Here is a 20,790-nt window from a genome sequence, read left to right as displayed (position 1 = left end):
TTAGAGACAGGGTCTGCTTTTGCTTTGCTGGTTTCTCTTCTCCTCCTCCTCCTCGCTTATGTATGGTAGGGGACTATGTGAGACTGACTAGGCATCTATACCACCTTGTCCCTCTTGTCCTTTCTTTTTTCTTTTGTACTGGGGATTGAACCCAGGGGTGCCTGATGAGAGCCACATCGCCAGTTTTTTGTTATTTTTTTTTTTTTAGACAGGATCTTACTAAGTTACTTGGGGCCTCACTAAGTTGCTGAGGCTGGCTTTGAACATGTGATCTTCCAGCCTCAGCCTCCCAAGTCACTGCAATTACAGGTGTGCACCACTGTGCATGGCTTCTTTACAATTAAAATGGTAAAATAATGAACTCATGAACCCTCCTACGTGCGTGTAGCCAATACATCCACTGGTTGTATTCAGTGTGCACAGGGACAAAAGTATAATTCACACCATACACTAATTCTGAAGAGAGCCTTGAGGTCTTTCTCTCAGAAGGTACGCCCTGGAAGCAGAACCCTGGACAAAGCCAGCACAGCACCTGGTCACCATGCCACCAGCCCTGCCCCCACAACCTACAAGAATGAGCAGATTTCAACGAGACGTATTTCAAATAGTTTAATTTTAAAAATATTCTATTCAGTGCTAAAATATGTCTTCACTTGCTGTTGCCCATTTCCATTTTCTTAAACTTTTTGGAAACAAAAAATAAAATCACAAAGTTCAATTAAACATGCAGATTTCAAAGAAAAGGGAGCTTCCTAGAAAGTGTGAGCTGAAGCACTGAGGGCTGGGTGCTGCTGTCAGACCGCAGATCCTCGCCGGGCGGAGCGTGGGCTGGAGGCAGGGGATGCTGGGATGGGACAGACGGCACAAAGCTGTGAGCCTGTGTGCGTTGTGCGCACGTGTGCGTGTTGGGGCAGAGGACGGTTCTGGAGGGGCACAGGACTGTCAGCAGCTAGAGAGCCCAGGAGAGGCAGGAAATGTATACAGACCTTCTGCCCAACGTGGAGAAAAGCCCTTCCTCTTTCCTGCCCTCCATGTCTCTACCCAGTCCTTCTCCAACAGCAGCCTACAGGACCCCAGGCCTGGGGGAAAGTCCATGAATCTACAGTCTCCGTTCAAGTTCAAGTAACCTTAGGCATTCTCCTCTCCAGAGGGTGCCTTCCACATCTCTTTCTCCTCACAGAAGCGCCAGCAGCTCAGTCCAGAGGTTCTGGAGCAGAAAACGCTACCTCGAGGTGACAGATGAACCTTGGATGGCTGATGCTCCAGCCTACTTGGGGTGCAAAACGACAAGAATGCTCCTCTTCTCAGAGCAAACAGACACAGGTGCCAGGGACGGGAAGATGGTGCTGCGACCCCCAGTCCTATGCTGGCCTTCCAGCCCTGAGGCTCCCAAGTGCAGACTCCGGACCCCGGGCTTGCCCTTACCCCAGCAACACAGCATGGCCAGAACCAGAATGCAATAATAAATAGAGGCAGGGGCCAGGAGGCAGGGCGCCGAGTCGTGCTAGCTTTCGGAGGCTGTCTGCGGCACCGGGGGCCGGTCCACACAGAAGCGCTTCAGGGGCGGGGCGCTCGAGCCTTCCTCTGCCTCCGCGATCTAGGAGCAGCAAGAACACAGTGCAGACCTGCCCACCAACCTGCACAACCCCAGCACCCACCTCGACCTCCTGGCAGGTGACCAGCCTCTTGCCCAGCTCCCCGGCTGCCTCTGCACCCTTCCCTCCACAGCTTATGCCAGGCTAGCCTCCCAGCTGCGGGTCACCATCTTTACTTTTTTCCTGAGAAATATGGAAAGGCAAAGGGCAGCCTTACCTGCGTCTCTAGTGGGACTGGCTCTTCCTTCGTGAGGGTGGGAGGTTCATCGGCAACTTCGGAGGCAGGCAGGGAGGGCTCTGAAAGAGCAGCAAGGTCAGCCCAAGGTTGGCAGAGCTCAGAGGGCACCTTGGCCTCAAGCTGGGGAAGCTTTCCCATGATGCAGGTGGAGGTGAGGGATGGACCCTGGCCTGGGAATGGAAGGTTAGAGCCTCACTGGGCCAGGTCTCATGGGGGTAGTAAAGCGTGGCTGCATCTAGAGGGCCACCACCACTGCTGGCCGGGGAGCCTAGCCCCTAAGACAGCTGCAACCAACAGAGCGGCCCATCCCGCCACCCTCCAGATGCAACATCAACCCAACATCAGCCCTAACTCAGCCTCCCAGGCTGGTCTTACGAGGGCTGTCCTGGGGCCAGGTAAAAGAACACATGGGAGGAGCTAGAGCACACAGGCAAGCAGGAAGCACAGGTGAGTACAGCTGCACTTGGCCCTTTCCACTGAGGAAAGGCCTGCTGCTACGGGGCCATAGAACGGGAGCTGACGAGGGCCGGAGACACACAGCTGCCTACATGCTGTTAGCAGGACAGGGTGAAGAGCAGGCGCTCTGACACTGGGAGATCTAAGCTGACACCCAGGACTCCATTTCCAGCTCTGTGCTCCTGCACACCAACTCAACCTTTCTAGCCTCCATTTCCTCACCTGTAAAGTGGAGACAGCAGCTGCTATCTTGCAAGGTGGTTTTGTTGTTGTTTTTAATGTTTTTAGTAGCAGATGGACACAATATTGTATTTTTATGCAGTGCTGAGGATCAAACCCAGTGCCTCACACATTCACGACAAGTGTTCTACCACTGAGCGACAGTCACAGCCCCTCTAGCTAGGTTTTTGAGAGGATCATGCCAGAAATCAAATGCACAAAGGCCCTCCACAGAGTCCAGCGTGCAACTGTACTCCCTCTTTTCTTCATTGGATGAAATGCAGTCTTTCCTCAAAATATCCTGAGCAGAGTCAGGCACAGTGGCACACACCTGTAATCCCAGAGGCTCAGGAGGCTGAGGCAGGATCGTAAGTTCAAAGCCAGCCTCAGGAAAAGCAAGGCCCTAAGCAACTCAGTGAGGTGGTCTCTAAATAATATACAAAATAAGCCTGAGGATGTGGCTCAGTGGTCGAATGCACCTGAGTTCAATCCCAAGTACAAAAAAAAAAAACCAAAAAACCCAAAATAAAAACAAAAACACCCAAACAAACAAAAAAAACCTCCTGAATGGTTACCAAACAGCTGGATGCTGCCAGACTCTGAGCTTCATGCTCTAAATTTTTTTTTTTAAACAGTACTAGGCGTTGAAACTTTCAATCCTCCTGCCTCAGTCTCTCAAGTGGCTAGATAACAGGTGTGCACCCCTGCCCTGGGTTTCTCGAACCTCTAATCCAAAGAAGAGAAGCCTCAAGTCTAGAGGCAAGGCCCATCCCTGATGCTCATCCTGGGTCACCACAACTCACCCTCGAGGATCTCCTGGCCCAGAGTAGGGGGCTGGGAGTCGTCAGTGCGGAAGTCAGAGGTGTGTGCTGGACTCAGGGACTCGCTCTGCTGCGGACTTGGGCTCGAGTTGGTGCTGCTATCCACCTTGAGTTGATAGACATCGGACACAGAACTCTGGTTGCTGTTTTCGTCTGAAAACCAAACAGCAAAGGCAACAACTGGGCTGGACATTTTCCTCAAGCAGAGCTCAGTTCAGAGCTTAGGACCTGGCACCTCTGTAAGCAGCCATGGACACCATGGGACAGTGATCACTGATGAGGACACTCCTGAAAAGGTGGACCTACATGGGTTTCTATGCAGCAGATTCTTTGCGGCCTAGTTGATTATCTTAAGTGTTTTCTATTTCATGACATTTACCATAAGCACCAGACATAGCAAAACTCTTTAAGTTCATGCAGCATTTACACTTTGGGAAGGTCAGGTTATGCTCATTTAATGGCTGGCTTCTTTACTGCCACCACTTACAACTTGGACCTGCTATTTTCTCACTGTCCAACAGAACAGATACTACAGGCACGCCCATGGTCAGTGCTTCCCAATCTTTCACACTTCACAGAAAATGGTACGACCTGTCTGACACTCTTGAGTGGCGTCTAGAGATGGTCATTCAGGCCCTTCAGACACCTGACTACCCCACAGATGAGGATCCACCACTGGGAGGTTTGTCTGAAGACAGAATCACCACCAAATCAGATGTCATCTCCTCTCTGAGGTCACGTGTGCTTGCTCCTTCCTTTCCTGCTGCTTTCTCCAGGCCTCTCTACCTGTGGCATGGCCTTCTGTGACAGCCACCTTCCTACCTTTCTGCCTTTGGTCTCATGTACTCGCACCCCTGCCTATGTGATCTTCCCAGACCGTGGATGGATCACTGCTACCTGAAGAATAATTTCACACCCCACTGCTTCTTAGGGCAGATGAGAGACAGTTCTGCCACAACACCCAAAGTCCTTTCCGCTCTCTGGCCTCACTGCCTGCTCTGCCTCCACTCCCACCCTTGGCTCCAGCCAGCTGATGCTGACCAAGAATGGCTCCACTCAAGGTGCCTATGCTACGAGCCTCAAGTGCTGCGCCTTCCTCCCCTCACCTCCCTGGCTCCCCAGAGGAAATGCCCACCTTCCCCTGATGCTACTGTTGGTCCCTGTGCACCCTGCAGCCCACAGAGGTGGCCAGGCTGAGGAAACGGAATCCTCCACCTCCCAGAGCTTTGCAGTTGCTGTGAGGACCCTTGCCTAGATCATCCTCCTCATTTATGCTGACTGGTCAGGTGAAGAAGGGTGGGCGGGATAACCATAGGGGGAGTTGGCGCCAGGTCTAGTTTCAGAGAAAGTCTCCTGCAGAGACGGTTATCCTCCATACTAAACTGGAAGGGGCTTGTTATTATGAAGACTGAAGCTCTGTCCCCTGAGAGACTCCACAGGCGCTCTCTCTGAGCATCAGTTTAGGGACTACAACACTGTCTGGTCTGGATCACAGACTGATGAAAGGATGGAAGTGAGAAATGAAGTGAGAGGACTCTGTCAACAAGGGCTGGCCCACAGGCATCAAGGGCATAAGAAGGCGAGGACCACCGGCACAGGCAGGGCTGGCTTGGGTAACCCACTAAGGCGCCATCGTAAGATACACACGCCCAGAAACCAGGCCCAACAGGAGCCTGTAAGCAACTTTAGCACCAGACCTCGGCTCTCCAATTCCCAGCTTCCTATGTCACAGGGTTCCTTGCGATTTAAATGAAGACTTGGGTGACATGCCAACGAAACCCAAGCAAAGCCACGGGTGCAGAAATGGTATGTAGCGCTCTTCTTGTTCTTGTTCACCTATGTTTTCTATTTCGTGCAAGGAAGACATGCAGATGCAACTCACCCTGGAACTCGAGGAGGAGAGAGGAATTGGCTGAGGCATCAGAAGGAAAGCCATTAGGTTCCCGGGCTGCTGAACTGTTCGACTTTGATTTTTCTTTCTACAAAAGGAGAAAAAGAAGAATATGACAGGACCATGCCAGAGCCCTGTGGAAAGGAAGAAGGTATGACCTGGGAGCCTAGAGAGGTCGGGATTAGGACTGAATAGGAATAACCAGAGAGGTGAGCACCCAAGGAGCCAGGGAAAACAGAAGCCTGGGCAAGGCACTTCTCGAGCCTCGGCATGTGTACCCGTGAGACAAACCTTACAGCGTAAATAAACCTAAATCAAAAGTGAGAGGCAGGTACCCCCTATGGTTCTCTTCTTCTGTCCTGACCAAGATGCTCCAACCAGCCTAGACTGATGACACACACCTGTAATCCCAGCAACTCCGGAGGCTGAGGCAGGAAGATCGTGAGTTCAAAGCCAGCCTCAGCATCTTAGTGAGGCCCTAAGCAACTCAGCGAGGCCCTGTCTCAAAATATAAAAAAGGGGTGAGGAGTGGCTCAGTGGTAAAGCATCCCCCCCAAAAAAGCTGCTCCACCCAACCCTTCCTGGTGTGGATGAGTGAGAAACACAAATGGCATTTGAGTAGATTCCTGCTTTAATAGCACAGCAGGAAAAAAAGTGAGAGAAGAATGGCTCTCACCTATAGGGGTCACTATATATGGAACGCAGGCAGCACAGGACCGGGCCCCTGCTGGCTCTGGTGCTCACTGATCACGCTCATGGATTCAAAATGTTCACCTCGAGCCTGCCTTCACTCGGGAGCACCGTTTCCTTCAAGCAGGATGCAGGGTGCTTGAGTAGGGGACGCAGCAGGAAGCTAAGTGCTAGCATGCAAGAAAAAGCCCAGGATGAAGAACCTACTCAATCCGACTGTTTGCAAGTGAGAGCATTCCAACAGCCCAGAGCTTAAATCTGGGTAGTCTCAAATTTAACAGTTCCTACCATTTTGGAGGGTGGGGGAGTACTGAAGATTGAATCCAGGGGCACTATACCACCGTCCTTTATACGTATTTTATATGTTCCCCAGTCCTTTATATGTATTTTTTAAATTTTTAAATTTTTTTTCATACATGTATATAGAGTAATAATGACTATCTCATTCTACGGTCCTTTCCATCCCCACCATCCCACCTCTCTCCTCACTCCCCCTGCATAATCCAAAGTTCCTTCATTCTTCTCTAGCCACTCCCCACTATGGATCAACATGCACTTATCAGAGGAAACATCTGGCCTTTGGTTTTTTAGGACTGGCTTATTTCACTTAGCAAAATATTCTCTAGTTCCATCCATTTACTTGCAAATGCCATAATTTCATTCTTCTTTAAGACTGAGTAATATTCCATTGTGTACCACAGTTTCTTTATCCATTCATCTGTTGAAGGGCATCTAGGTTGGTTCCATAGTTCAGCTATTGTGAATTGAGCTGCTATAAACATTGATGTGGCTGCTTTATATTTTTTTATTTTGAAATAGGATATCACTAAGTTGCTGAGGTTGGGCTCATACTTGCAATTCTCCTGCCTCGGCCTCCAGGGTTGCTGGGTTTACAGGTGTGCACCCAGCTGGTTTTACTTTTTTTAAATCAAAATTTTCATTTATATTTTTATCTGTGGTGTTGGGGATTGAATCCAGGGCCTCAAGCATGCTTGGCGAGTATACTAGCAATGAGTTACAGACCCAGCCCTTTGTATCTGATTCTGAGACAGGGTCTCACTAAATTGCCCAAACTGGCTTTGAACTTGCAACCCTCCTGCCTCAAGCCTCTCAGATGAATGGGATTACAGGTATGTACTCCACACCCATCCCACATTGTATTTCTCCATTTTCTAAAAGGATGAGACAGGCTGGGGTGTAGAACCCTTGTCTAACTCACAAAGGCCCTGGGTTCAATCCCCAGCACCATAAAATAAATAAATAATAAAGTAAGAGCATGTGGGACTATCTTGGTACACTAGCAACCACACCGACATTTGGCTCTATCAGAGCTTTTTTGTTCTCTCATTTACCTTTATTCTGTGTTTACCTAAAGCATGTATTCACTACATGAAATCATGAATTCAGAAAATCTCTATAACCAGAGACAACCCATACATGTGCATGACAAAACAGCACAGTATAGAATAAGAACTTGCTTCTCTTCCCTGACTCACTATACAATTTCCTACACCATGAAGTAACCTTTTACAACATCATTTTACCAATCATTAGGCTTTTCAAGACTGAGTGCCAGATGACTTACTAAGCTCTCTACAGGATGATCTTTAGTTTTGCTGGAGGTCTTTACACACTACAAACAACAATACGATGTGCAGTGCTACAGAAGTGACTGTGAAGCAAGCGCCGGACGCCTAAGATCCCAGCTACCTGGGAGGCTGAGGTGGGACTACAGGTTCAAGGCCAGTCTCAGCAACTTGAGATCCTATCGCCCAAAAAAAAAAAAAAAAAAAAAAAAAGGCAGGCTGGCCCCCCTGGGGATACAGCTCAGCAATGGTAGGCAGCCCAGTTCAATTCCCAGTACCACAAAGAGAGAAAACAACCACAAGCATATCATGATTATCTCCCAAAGATAAGTTCCTAAAGATAAAAATTTACTGATCAAAGGGATGAATATCTTGCGAGTTTGAAAGCTTATAACTATAAACACACAACTAACTTGACCTATACAAGTTTATACCAAATCGGCAGCGTCCCATTTCTTAGTCTCCTTCACATTTTTTTCCTTGACCCATTTCATCATCATCCTTCCCATTTTTCCTAGTCTAAGAGGTCAGTGCCAGAAGATGGCACGCTACCATGGACCACGGGAGGGAAGATCAGCTGCAGAACCACAGGGGCCAGCATAGCAACCAGCATAAGCACTGTCAGGGACAATCACCTAAGCCTGCAGGAAGGAGGTGAGGTCCCTTTAAATGACTGTACTGGGACCGCTAAAGTTGTTTTTGTTTCATATAAGGCCCTCTAGAGAAACTTACAAAGGAACCAGCCAGAACTGCAGTCATCTCCCTTTGGGTGACCTAGAGTAAACTTTGCTTATTATAAGCCTAAATTCTCTACCAAACGAATGCCCAGCTACCATTTTTTGAATACATGATGTATGAAGAAGCATGACGTCCCAACGAACGTGCTCGAGAACGAGCTCCGCCCCCACAAGGACAAGAATTTCCTGCAGGAGCAAGCTGTTTCCCCCCAATGAAAGCCCTTATTCCGGCCCTTAGGGGTAAGAGTGTAACTGGAGTCACGGTTGGTGTGGCCTCAGCACTCCTTGGGAGAGAACCTAGAACTGGTTCTGGAGTTCCCAACAGAAGACAGCAGAGGGTGAAGGGGAAGTTGGCACTTCCCCTCCTCCCCTATATTCGCTTAGAGGAGGGGGCCAGACCGAGGCTGCCATCCTTCCACAGTCACATGTTACTCTTTAGAGCAGCAGAGTCCCAGGGCAAAAAAAGGTAAGTGCAGAGCAAAAACTCCAGGCACTGGAGGATCACGACACCACGAAAGAACAAACACAAGGGCCTACAGTGCAGGCAGACTAATGGCACAGAAGGACCACGCCAAACAGTAAATAGCCTCGGGAAGGTAAGGGGGATATGGCCAACAGAGGAAATTGTCAAAAATAAAATGAGTGTAAACACAACTGGAGAAAAGCCTAATGAGTGAAAACTGGGTTCATAAACTCAGAATGCATTAGGAAAAGACAAGATGAAACCGAGGAGAGAGAGGTTAAGAAATAGCCAGGCACAGTGGTGCACACCTGTAATCCCAGGGACCCAGGAGGCAAACGCAGGAGGACTGAAGTTCCAGGTCAGTCTCAACAATTTAGGGAGACCCTCAGCTACATTTTTTTTTCTTTTCTGGTACTGGGGATTAAGCCCAGAGGCACTTCATCATTGAGCTATATCCCTCGCGCTTTTTTTTTATCATTTGAGATATAGTCTGACTAAATTGCTGAGGCTGGCCTTGAAATTGCAATCCTCCAGCCTCAGCCTCCCACCTGGGTCCCTGGGATTACAGGTGTGCACCACTTTGCCCAGCTTAACAAAACTCTCAAAAGATGTGCTGTATCAAGAAGAGAAGTGAGGCTGGACAATCCACCAAGACCTGTCTCTAACAATAAGAAGGGACTTAGGAAAAAACCACTGAATGACACTGTCAATGCCATTTTGGTATTCATATGTCAAATTTTGTGGGAGGCAACAAAATAAGTGGAATATTTTTCTTAACTTTTAAAAAGCAAAGGGAGGAGGGCTCGGATTGTGGCTCAGTGGTAGAGTTCTTGCCTTGCACATGTGAGGCACTGGTTTTGATTCCTCAGCACCACATAAAATGAATGAAATAAAGGAATTGTGTCCATCGACAACTAGCAAAATTTTTTTAAAAAGCAAAGGGGTTTAATTTTGATTAAGTACAACCGATTGACCTTTTATAGTTCATACCTTTCGTGTCACACAAGAAATCTCTATCAAACACAAAGACAGTTAAGACAGTTTCCTCTTTTCTTCTAGGAGGAAGATATTTTTAACTTTTACATTTAGGCCTAGAATCCATTATGAATTAATTCTGAATAATAGTATGAGGAAAGGTAATAATTTTCAAAACATATCCAAATGCACCAGACAATATGTTGAAACTGTATGCCTCCCACACTGAACTTCCTTCTTACCTTTATCAAAAGCAAAGTGATCAGATATGGCATAATTTCTAGAGTCTATTTCTAGACTCTTAAAATTCTATAGACTGCATCTACCCTTATGTCAATACCGTCTATCCAATTACTGTAGCCTTGTATTAAGTCTTAAAGTCATGTTGTGTGACCTCTCCAAATTTGTCATTTTTCAGTTAGTTTGGCTATTGAAAATCCTTTGCAATTAAATACAAATTTTACAACCAGATTTTTTTTACAAGAGTCTACCTTTCCATCCCCCCCACCAAAGAGGAAGAAATTAGACTTGGTAGAGTTAAATCACTTGAGGGAAAGACTGACATTTTAAGAACATGGAGGATCTAACCTATAAGATACGGAAAATGACAGACCCCCAAATAGTTTGGCCTGGGAAGACGGAGTGAGGAAGAAGGTCAAACACTCTAAAACACTGATCCTTTCCCAACGCATCCTTCCCCAGTGACAGGACAGTCGTGGGAAGGAAGCCAACATCACCCAGGGACAAGACAAGCCCTGGGAAGAAGACATCCATCAAGTCTAGAATGGTAGTCTCTGGGAGGAAGCCAGAGCATTGATCCTTCCCCAGATAAATCCTCTCCCAGGGACAGTACAATGGGACCTGAGGGGAAAGAGATAAGCCCTGAATGCTGACCCCAAACCCTCCATTCTTCCCCAAGTAAAAACACTGCCCAGTAAGAACAAATTCCAAACTCTTACAGCCTGCTTCCTGAGTGCCCACACCCACACGCTCTGTCAATAATCAAGTCACCTCTCACTGTAATCTACATAAGAACAGATTCCCCCTTGGCCAGTGGCTCATTTTCTACCAGCAAAGTGGGTCCACCAGATGCATGATTTCATCGCTGAATGAAGTCTGCACCCAGCTCAGTTATTTTGTGTGAACACGACTATGAACACAGTAGAGACCCCATGTCGTCATTAACTTCCCTCAGCGAGGTTTTGTACTCTGCACTCACTGCACAGGGCTTTTGGATCCTTTTTTCAAATTCATTCCTAAGTTTTTGATAATATTTGACATTACTGGAACTTGTATTTTTTATTTCAATTTCATTGCACATAGCTATTACACAGAAATATACAATAAATTTTTGCATCTCAATCTGAATGTTTATTTTTTTTTAAGCAACAAAGCTGGGCACAGTGGCACATGCCCATAATCCTAGCTACTAAAGCAAGATGACCACAACTTTGAGGCCAGCCTCAGCAACTTAGTGAGACCCTGTCTTCAAAATAAAAAATAAAAAAGGGCTGGGGGTGAACTGTACCAAAAAAAAAAAAAAAAAAAAAAAAAAAACTATTTAAAAGGAGCTAAGTACTCAATCCAATAGGCTAGAGAAAGAACAAAAGAGTAAGCCCAATAAAACAAAAAAGGAAATAATAACAACGACAAGAACTAATACAACAGAACAAAGCAAACGAAAGAAATGACTAACAAAAACTAACTACAAGATGACTGTAAAAGGTTTTAGGAGCAAAAGAGAGCATATTGTGGAAAAAATGCGAATAATTCAAAAACAGAGTGAAAAAGGCAAAATAACTAACAGATTTTAAAATACATGAACACCAAGACACTAGTGAGTTTGAAAAACTGATCAATGGTCCTCAGCAGGGGCACTGCTGGCATGACAGAGTCACAAAAGTTGAGCAGCAGGGCCTGGTCCCACTCTGAACACTCCTGGGGATGGGGAGAGGGCAGCAGCATGGCCTCCTATTAAATGGGGAAAACGGTATCCACAGGAAAAATGATACCGTGCCCCTACTCCACACATACGCAAACACCAATTCCAGGTGTGTTATAAACGGGAACAAAACAATTAGCTTGTAGAAGATTATACAGAAGAATATCTCTGTGGTCTCAAAGGTGGCAGAGATCTCGCCATACTTAATTTAAAAATATCAATTACAAACAGTGATTATTTTATCTGCATTTGCACTGAACACTTCTGCTGGTGCTGCAGCATGTGCCTATAACCCCAGCTGCTCAGGAGGCCGAGGCAAAGGAAGTTAGACATCAGTCAATCTTTTTCTTTTTTTTTTTGCCATGCTGGGGATTGAACCCAGGGCCTTGTGCTTGCGAGGCAGGCACTCTACCAACTGAGCTATATCCCCAGCCCCGAGATCAGCCAATCTTAAAATAAAAATAACTGGGCAGACATAGCTCAGGGGTAGAACACCTCTGGGTTCAATCCCCATTACTGACTTGTCCCCCCAGAAAGAAAAAGTTTGTAAGTGACTAGAGAAGAGCAAAGAAAAGTCACAGGAGGAGACTGATTTCCTCTGGAGGGTAGGGAGGGTGTTGCTGGGAAGAGTGGCACAGAGATCTTGGCAGTGTTTTGGTTTGGCAATACTGGGGACTGAACCAAGAGAAACTCTACCATTGACCTATATCCCCAGTCCTTTTTTAAATTTTTTTTTTTTTTTTTTTTTTTTTTAGTTGTATATGAACAAAATACCTTTTCTTGTTTGGTACCCAGGATTGAACTCAGGGGTACTCAACCACTCAGCCACATCCCCAGCCCTATTTTGTATTTTATTTAGAGATAGAGTCTCACTGAGTTGCTTAGCACCTCACTATTGCTGAGGCTGGCTTTGAACTCGAGATCCTCCTGCCTCAGCCTCCCAAGTCGCTAGGATTACAGGTATGTGCCACCACACCTGGCTCCTTTATTTTTATGTGGTGTGGAAGATTAAACCCAGTGCCTCACACATGGTAGGCAAGTACCCTAGCACTGAGCTACACCCCCAACCTCCAGTTCTTTTTTTTTTTTTTGGGGGGGGGGGCGGACTAAACTAAGAGGCACTTTACTACTGAGCTACAGCCTCAGTTCTTTTTATTTATTATATACTTATTTATTTTGGTACCAGGGATTGAACCTAGGAACACTTAACCACTGAGCCACATCCTCAGCCGTTTTTTGTATTTTTTTAAGAGACAGGATCTCACTAAGTACTTAGGGTTTTGCTAAATTGCTGAGGCTGTCCTCAAATTTGCAATTCTTCTGCCTCACCCTCCCAAGCCGCCAGGATTACAGGTGTGTGCACCCAGCCTAGGTAATACTGTCTTTGACCTAAGTAGTTTTTACGAGAACATTAGCTTTGTATTTCTTTATTTGGACTATACAGTTGTTTTATATATTTTTCTGTGTGTGTTTATGTTTTCAGTGCTAGGGATCAAACCCAGGACCTCATGCATGCCAGACAAATATTCTACCCACTGAGCAACATTCCCAGCCCCTTCTATATGTGTTTTACATTTGAAATTTTTAAAAAACATTTAGGGAAAAAAAGGTGGGTGTCTGTTATCTAGGGAATGTGCAGCTATGATCAGTGCATATTAAGAGGACACAACGCAAGAGTCTTCTGTACATTTACAGATATGTGGCAAGTTCTTAAGATCAAAGCTGAATGAAGAGAGAAGAAAAAAAGGTTTGCAGATGTAAACTGCTTTAGATTTTGAAAACAATACACATGAAACAATGCTATGTATTTTTGAAGAATTTACAGGTATCCAAATCAACTGAGGAAAGATAAATTGGAAAGGCTTTTATAATAAGAAAGGTGTACGTTTATACATATAATACACACACTACAGTGAGTAGCTAATCAGCTAAGAGCAGCAGTAGGTACACTTTTTTCTTCTTGTGGTGCTAGGAAAGGAGCCCGTGGCCCTACGCATGGCAGGTATGCACTCTACCACTTAGCCCACGACTGTCCTCAAAGAGTCAGAGAATAAACATTTTAGGTTTTGTGAGCCATGAGGTCTTACAACAACTATGCCACTGCAACTCAAAAGCAGATACCAACAAGGAACAAGTCACTGGCACAGTTGTGTGTCAATAAAACTACACTGACAAACACAGAAGCAGGCCTGGGCTGTAGTCTGTTCAGGTCCTGGAAAAGTCAAATGGATCAGGGTAAGTGAATGAAGGGAGAAAAAGTTAGTGGCCTTGAATAGATCAGTGACAGAGGGTACCTTGAAGTATCATCTTCTACTCAATTTTGTGCAAATCAGTTCATTTGTAATTAAGATGCAATCAAAGAAAGAGAAAGGGTACCTTTTTGTTGTTTTGATTTTCTTCCACACTTACCTCCTTGCTGTCTGTCACAGGAACCCACTTAAATATCCTAAGGGATGTGTCACCCACAGTCACCCATTTTTTCTCCCTACAAGAAAGACATTTCTTAGAACTAATAAAACAATAAACAGATTTTCTCTTCTGCTTTTTTATTTCTCAGTAGATCATTCTTTCACTCTGAAATGCCTTCTAAATTTCTTGTCTATCAAATTAAAACCGAGGTGGTGTTTGGGGAACAAGAAATCATCAAGTATGGATGACAGGGATGGACGGTAGCTTGACACTGTTTCAGAGGTTAAACATCAGTTTAAGAAATCTACTCCCACACACTTTTTTTTTTTTGCAGTACAGAGGAGTAAACCCAGGGGCACTCTACCACTGAGCCTCATCCTCAGTCTTTTTATTTATTTTTAGACAGGGTTTTACTAAGTTGCTGAGGTTGGCCTTGAACTTGTGATCTTCCAGCCTCAGCCTCCTGAGTGTACTGGATATAGGCATGTGCCACCATGCATGGGAAGGACAGATTTTTAAATTAAAATTTTTAAAAAGATGGCTGATAATCCTAGAAATAATCTCTTAAATCTCTCTAGGCTAGCCTCAGCCTGTGCCTCTTCTCTGTCTTCCATTCAGAAGTCCCTCTAAGGGGTAAACAATCACAAGAAAAATATTCCTGCTTCAAGGGTGGGAGGTGAGGGGGAGTGATGGGAGTGGAAATGGGAGGATCCCTTCCCATTCTGGGTTGTCAAGACATAAAGAGGGAATACACCTTGAAGATCAAAGCTCTATAGAAATCCTCCCTGATGAGGCAGATGCTATATACTCCAAAGTAAGCAAAGACATAAGGAGGAATGAATGTCTTGCCCAGTCACTCCCTAGGTCACTATTAAAGTCTCACAACTAAACCAGAGTAAACTGAATTCCTGAACTTGCACCTTCAATATACTTCAATATACTTTAAGGACTGTGAGCCAATGTGTGTAAAGGAGACCTAATAAAGGGGACTCCCTTGTTCCAGAAATTACTCCTATAAGAATGCAGAAAATCTGTTTTTTCTAAGGACCACTGAAGACACTGAGGGTACCTTCAGAACGTCCTGAAGATGTGCCTACCATCAGTGGGAAAAAGGACCAATTTCAGGAATCTGCTTTGTCACAACCTGAACTAACTTCTGAAAGTTGTTTTGAGTCAGGGTCTCCCTAAGTTGCCCAGGCTGTTCTGGAACTTGTGATCCTCCTGCCTCAGCCTTTTGAATAAACAGGTTTATTCCACTGCATCCAGCTGAAAGTTTCAAGTCTGAATTTGAAGTTACAAAAAAGGCACGAAAGTAACTGCTGTTCCTGTTCAGTAAATGATGGCATCACAAAAACTTAAGACTATGACATAACAGAAAGAAAAACAAAGGCTTAGGAAACTGGCCTTAATTCCTGAACAAACCATTCCAGGAGCCTGTGGCAGGCCCCAGGGATGCATCACGGGCCTGCAGCTCCTCCTCTTCTGAAGCAGTCTTTCTATGTTGCTCACACCAGCCTCAAACACCTGAGCTTAAGAGATCCTCTTGCCTCAGCCTCCCTAGTAGCTGGGACTACAGGACTATGCTGCCTGGCTAAGTAACCATTTTTATATGTTTAAAAGTCAAACACAGGAAATAAATGCTTTGCAGTTCAAAATAACACAGCTGTGTAAAGTTTTATAAAGGAGACCTCATGTAGACTGGGAATCTCAAAAGGTGACCCTGACAAACCTAGGTCAAGGATCATATGTGTTCTCTCCTATATGGCAGGTAGAGAAGGGGGAAAAAAAAAAAAAAAAGGTGGGGAGGAATCTCATTGAAGGGAGATCAGTAAAGGGACCAAGGGGTGGGAGGTGGGAAAGGATGGGGTAATGCTAGGAAGTGATACTGGCCAAATTATATAGTGTGCGTGTAAGAATAATGTAACAACAAATCCCATCATTACTACAATGCACCGATTAAAAAAAAAAAAAGTGGAAAAAAATGTTGAAAAAAAGAGTTGCTGACTCTGGGGGACAACTCTGGATCTCAGCGAGAAGTTAATTAGGAAAGAAGACAGAGGAGGATGCCAGGCACCAGCATCCTGGGAAAGAGGCAGGACCTTCTCTGGTCTTTATCATAAAATAAGAGGCCACTGAAGCATTACTTTGGAAGAAGGGTGCTATGATACACTTTAAAAATCACTCTGGGGGGTTGCGTTGTAGCTCTGTGGTAGAGTGCTTGCCTAGCATGTGTGAGGCACTGAGTTTGATCCTCAGTACCACAAAAAAATAAATAAAGGCATTTTGTCCGTCTACAACAAAAAAATTTTTTTTTTTTTTTTTTTTTTTTAAAGATCACTCTGGGCTAAGGTCATAGCTCAATGATAGATTGCTTGCCTAGCACATGTGAAGCCCTGGGATCAATCCTGAGCACTGCATAAAAACAAATACAGTATTGTATCCATCTACAATTAAAAAGTTTGGTTTTTTTTTTGTTTTTTTTTTAATCTCACTAGTACTTGAAGTGAATAACATGAAGTTCAGCAAACGCGACTGAACGGGTAATACTCAAAAGAAGCAGCAGGGTGATCCACCACAGGAAGACTGGGAGTTCCAGGCGGGAGAGGAAAGTCCTATGGTATGGAGTGTTGGCACAAAGATGGCAAGGAAAAGCAACGTGCCCACCCTTAGGTCTCACCAAATCCGAGGAGGCCCCACGCGGAGAGGGAAGTCATGGCCTATAGTTATTATTTAGTTATTTCCGTGGTACAAAGACTGAACCCAGAACCTTGCACGTGGAGCTTCATCCCCAGCCCTTTTTTGACATTTTGAGGCAAGGTCTTGATAAACTGCTCACACTGACCTAGAACTTGGGACCCTCCAGCCTCCCAAGCAGCTGGGATTACAGGTGTGCCCAACCCCCGGGCGAGAAAACCATGACCTACTTGGTATTCACACTAGATCCCCAGAGCTGGGAGGGCTTCCTGCAGAAAGTGAACGCCTGCCCGACTTCACTTAATGGTACGTAAGCGGGGTAAGCCCAGGGCGCTCGACCCCTGAGCGACGTCGCAGCCCTTTGTACTCTCGAGACAGGGTCTCTCTAAGCTGCCCAGCCTGGCCTCGAACTGCAAGTTTAATGGGGCGAAGCTCCTCATACAAAACGGGCGCTCGGCCGACGTCAGGGCCGGGGCTCTGGAGAGAGGGGCCCGCACCAGAGGCCCGCGCCAGCCCCTGCGGCGCGTCGTCTACCCGGAGACTCCGCAGACTCCGTCCGGCGGCCGGACGGGAAGGTGGCAGGCAGGCAGGTATGCGAGCCCGCAGCGTAGCGCCAGGCTCCGCAGCCGGAAGCCGCCAGCGCCTCACGACGCGCGCGGCCGCGGCAGGTGGGCGGGCCCACGAACCAGGAAGCCGCTGATTGGCCCCGTCCGGCGCGCCCTCTGACCTCACGCCGACGCCAGCGCACCCTCCTCCCGCCTTCTCCTACGCCCCCTCCCCCAGCTCCGGCCGCTCAGCTCCCACCCTGCCCGCCAGTGCCGCGTTCCTCTGGGTCCGGGCCCGTGATCCCGCCAGAACCCCTGGCTCCTGCCCCTCACCATTTCCGCACTTTCTCGATGGCCGCCATCACCTTCTTGATGTCATCCTTGGCCCGGCTGCGGGTCTCGGCCCGGACCGACCGGCCCGACATGGCGGCGGCGGGAACGGCGGGGGCCAGGACACTGCTCCCAAGACACGGGGAATCGCGCGCCTCACGCGCCGCCGCCGGCCCGCCGCCGCAGCAGCGTCACCGCGGCCGTCGCCCCCTCCGTGCGCGCGTGCGTGAGGGAGCGCGCGCACCCGCCCGCCCCTTGGGGCTCGAGGCCTCAGCGCGCCTGCGCGCCCCGCCCCAGGCGTCCCTCTAGAGCGCCCCGGTAGTCCCCTGGGCCCCTTTGCCGGCGGGTGTGCACTTCGAGCTGGGTGCACGTGCTATGCACAGGGCGAGGTGCGAGGCGCTGCCGGTGGGGTCCTGAGTCACGCCAGGGGATTTCGAGGGCACCGACCTCCTGCCTTTGATCCTTCAACTATTACTTTATGCCCTTGACCCTGATGGAACAAAGTTTCTGCACCATCTGCCCTGCCTCTTCTGCACCTCGCCCTTGTTCCCCAGGTACATGATTGTGCCCCAACCACAGGGAATTTCACACCTGTCTACATACAGCATGACTTCCAGCCTTGGCACACACCCGTTCCCCGCCTGCAATTCTCTTATCACTTCATCTGATAAATGTACAACTTTCCCAACATCCAGTTCAAACTCCAGCTTTTCCCAGATAGCCTAGGGCTCTACCTTGTTCATACTTAGATTGTACTTCGCTGTTGCGAAATTCACCAGTTGTTGATTAAATGCTACCTGTTTTATGGAAGGCTCTGTACCAAACCCTGATAACAGTGTTTTTGTTTTCAAAGAGCTGATTAAATAGACTGTGTAGACCAGAAAACGGGTATTTAAAATTTCTTTTGATACATGCTTGCCTAAGGGAAATACAAGGTGCTATGATAACCTAATCTAGAGAATATGACCTTGAAGCTACCACGAAAAGAGTAAATGCTGTTTCTGTAAAGCCTGTGTCCACATACACTGCAGGTGCACAAATATGTGGCGAATGTTGAATCTTCAGTGCAAGTCTTGGCTTTTTGCCCTTGGTCCACTTATGGGCAGGCAAGTATTTACTATGCCTATAGTGTGGGCAGAGTCCTGTAGCAGCAGTTTCAGGAGACACAGGAAGCAGGTTGTAGTGATTGGTTTTCTCACCTCTAGAGAAACCTCCTCTGCTCCCTTCCCCATACTGGGAATTGAACCCAGGCACTCCACCATTGAGCATCCCTAACTCTTTTTGAGACAGAGTCTCACTAAATTGCCCAGTTTGGCCTTGAACTTGGCAATCTTCCTTCCCCAGCCTCTGGAGTCACTAGGATTACAGGCCTGCACCACCACACCTGACCCTCTAATGAAACTTCTGTCTCTGTGCCCCACAGAAGGTCCTAGCTATCCGTGAACTTGACCCAGCCTTAGATTAAGACTCACCCTTTCATGATTGACAACCGTCACAGCTTGATAAGTATATGTTCTCTTGCTGGTGACTAAGTCAGAAAGAACTTCAAGAGCCAAACTAGCACATGGAGAGAAAGGATGATTCTAGAAATAGGATCGAAGGCAACATCAGTTTCTCAAACCTAGGTGATCCAAAATAACTGAATGCATACATGGCCTGAGCACCTGCTGTGTACCCTCTAGCAGTGAACACTGTGGGTGACACCAAGGTGAGACTCCTGCCCTTGAGGTGATGGTAAGGAAGTCAGCAAGAAAATGAAATGCAAGGCAGAAGGGAAGGGCCAGGAGAAGAACCAGCTCTTGGGTCTTCAGTTTTGTTCCTAACCCCTGGTTCAGACACAGCCCAGTACCTGGCAGCTATACCTGACTTCTTACCCTTGTAACTCCCCGCCAGCCTTCACCCTGAGGTTTCTCCTGTTCTTTCTTGGGGGCGGGGGCCGGGGGCTGGGAATCAAACCCAGGTCTACAGATGCTTAGCTCACTCCTAACCTCCTGCAGCTTTTATTCCTCAGCCAGTTGTGCCTCCCAGCTGCTCCAGCCTCCTTCAGCTCACCTTGCCAGCCAGTCACCTTCCCTGGGCTACCCACTGCCCTGAAGTCTACGGACCCCTCCTCTCATTTGTCGACAAGGCCCCCCATTTCCCACCTCCTCTCCCACTACAGTGTTCCAATCTGTGTAATCAAAGTGGACACCTACAGACTACTACCCATGGGCACCTTTGAACTCATAGCCCAGATCACTGCCTTGGGAAACCTGCATTCAATGCAATGGCTTCCCTCCTCAAGAGCGAAAGCTACAATGGCCTAGTGTCCCTGTCACCAGGACAGGGCCTCCTCCCCCATGGTTAATGCTCTCCCCTTTTCCTCCCACAACTCTACCCTTGCTCATCTGAAAATACCTAGTCAAGCTCCCACCTCAGAGACCTTGCACCTCAGGTTCTCCTATGGCTCACAACTACAATGTCCCCCCAAAAGTTCATGTGTTAGTCACCGATACAGCAATGTTCAGAAGGTGGGGCTTTTGGGAAAGTGATTTGATCATGAAGGCCCTGATCTGGTCCATCATGGATTCATAGAATGGACTCTTGGAAAGGGTGGAAACTATAGGAGGTGAGGTCTAGATGAAGGGGGTGGGTCCCTGGGACTGTCTTGTTCCCAGCTCTTTTCTCTTCCCAGCTGCCATGAGTTGAGCATCTCTGCTCCATCACACCCCCTCCCCACCAGGATGCTCTGCCCCAACAGCAATGGAGCCAACAAGCCATGGACTAAAACCTTTGAGAGACAAAATAATCTTTCCTCTTCTATTTTCTCAGGTTTTTGTCAGTGGTAAAAACCTGGCTCAGACCACCTTAAGGTCTTTACTCAAATGCTGTCTTCTCAATGCAGCCCTCCCTGGGTTTCCAGTCCCAAGCATATTCCTGTCCTCTTTCCTGTTTTTCTCTAGCATATTCATCACCATATCAGATACCAAGGTGGCAACATGGCCTGTTTTGTTCACTAATTATTCTTAGCACCTACAACAGAACCCAGCAGTTATGCAGTTATTTATCACTAAATACTAGAAGGCTCAACCTCAGTGGTTCCCTTGCCCCTTCCCTTAAGACTTCTCCAAATCATTCTAAGCAGGATGATGATCCTATAAACCCCCACAGGGCTCTCATTACTTGGACAGAAATTTACCAAGACCATCAATAGGCCTTC

At 47.1% G+C, this 20,790-nt stretch overlaps 1 protein-coding gene across 1 annotated transcript; it reads right to left on the bottom strand.

Moving 5' to 3' along the window:
* Nucleotides 1-594: 594 nt before the first annotated feature.
* Nucleotides 595-17,836, bottom strand: Bcl7b (BAF chromatin remodeling complex subunit BCL7B). Its single transcript, XM_047534100.1, has 6 exons — nt 17,595-17,836; nt 14,023-14,098; nt 5,212-5,308; nt 3,312-3,482; nt 1,813-1,892; nt 595-1,597 (listed from the first exon to the last, which is right to left on the bottom strand). The coding sequence occupies exons 1-6, from the start codon at nt 17,684-17,686 to the stop codon at nt 1,505-1,507; spliced, it is 609 nt and encodes a 202-aa protein (XP_047390056.1). The 5' UTR covers nt 17,687-17,836; the 3' UTR covers nt 595-1,504.
* Nucleotides 17,837-20,790: the final 2,954 nt, after the last annotated feature.

The sequence above is a fragment of the Sciurus carolinensis genome, chromosome 18, assembly GCF_902686445.1.
Source record: "Sciurus carolinensis chromosome 18, mSciCar1.2, whole genome shotgun sequence".
Taxonomy (NCBI): Eukaryota; Metazoa; Chordata; class Mammalia; order Rodentia; family Sciuridae; genus Sciurus; species Sciurus carolinensis.
The sequence above is the reverse complement of the archived record's forward strand: the minus strand, read 5'-3'. Positions and strand labels throughout refer to the sequence as shown.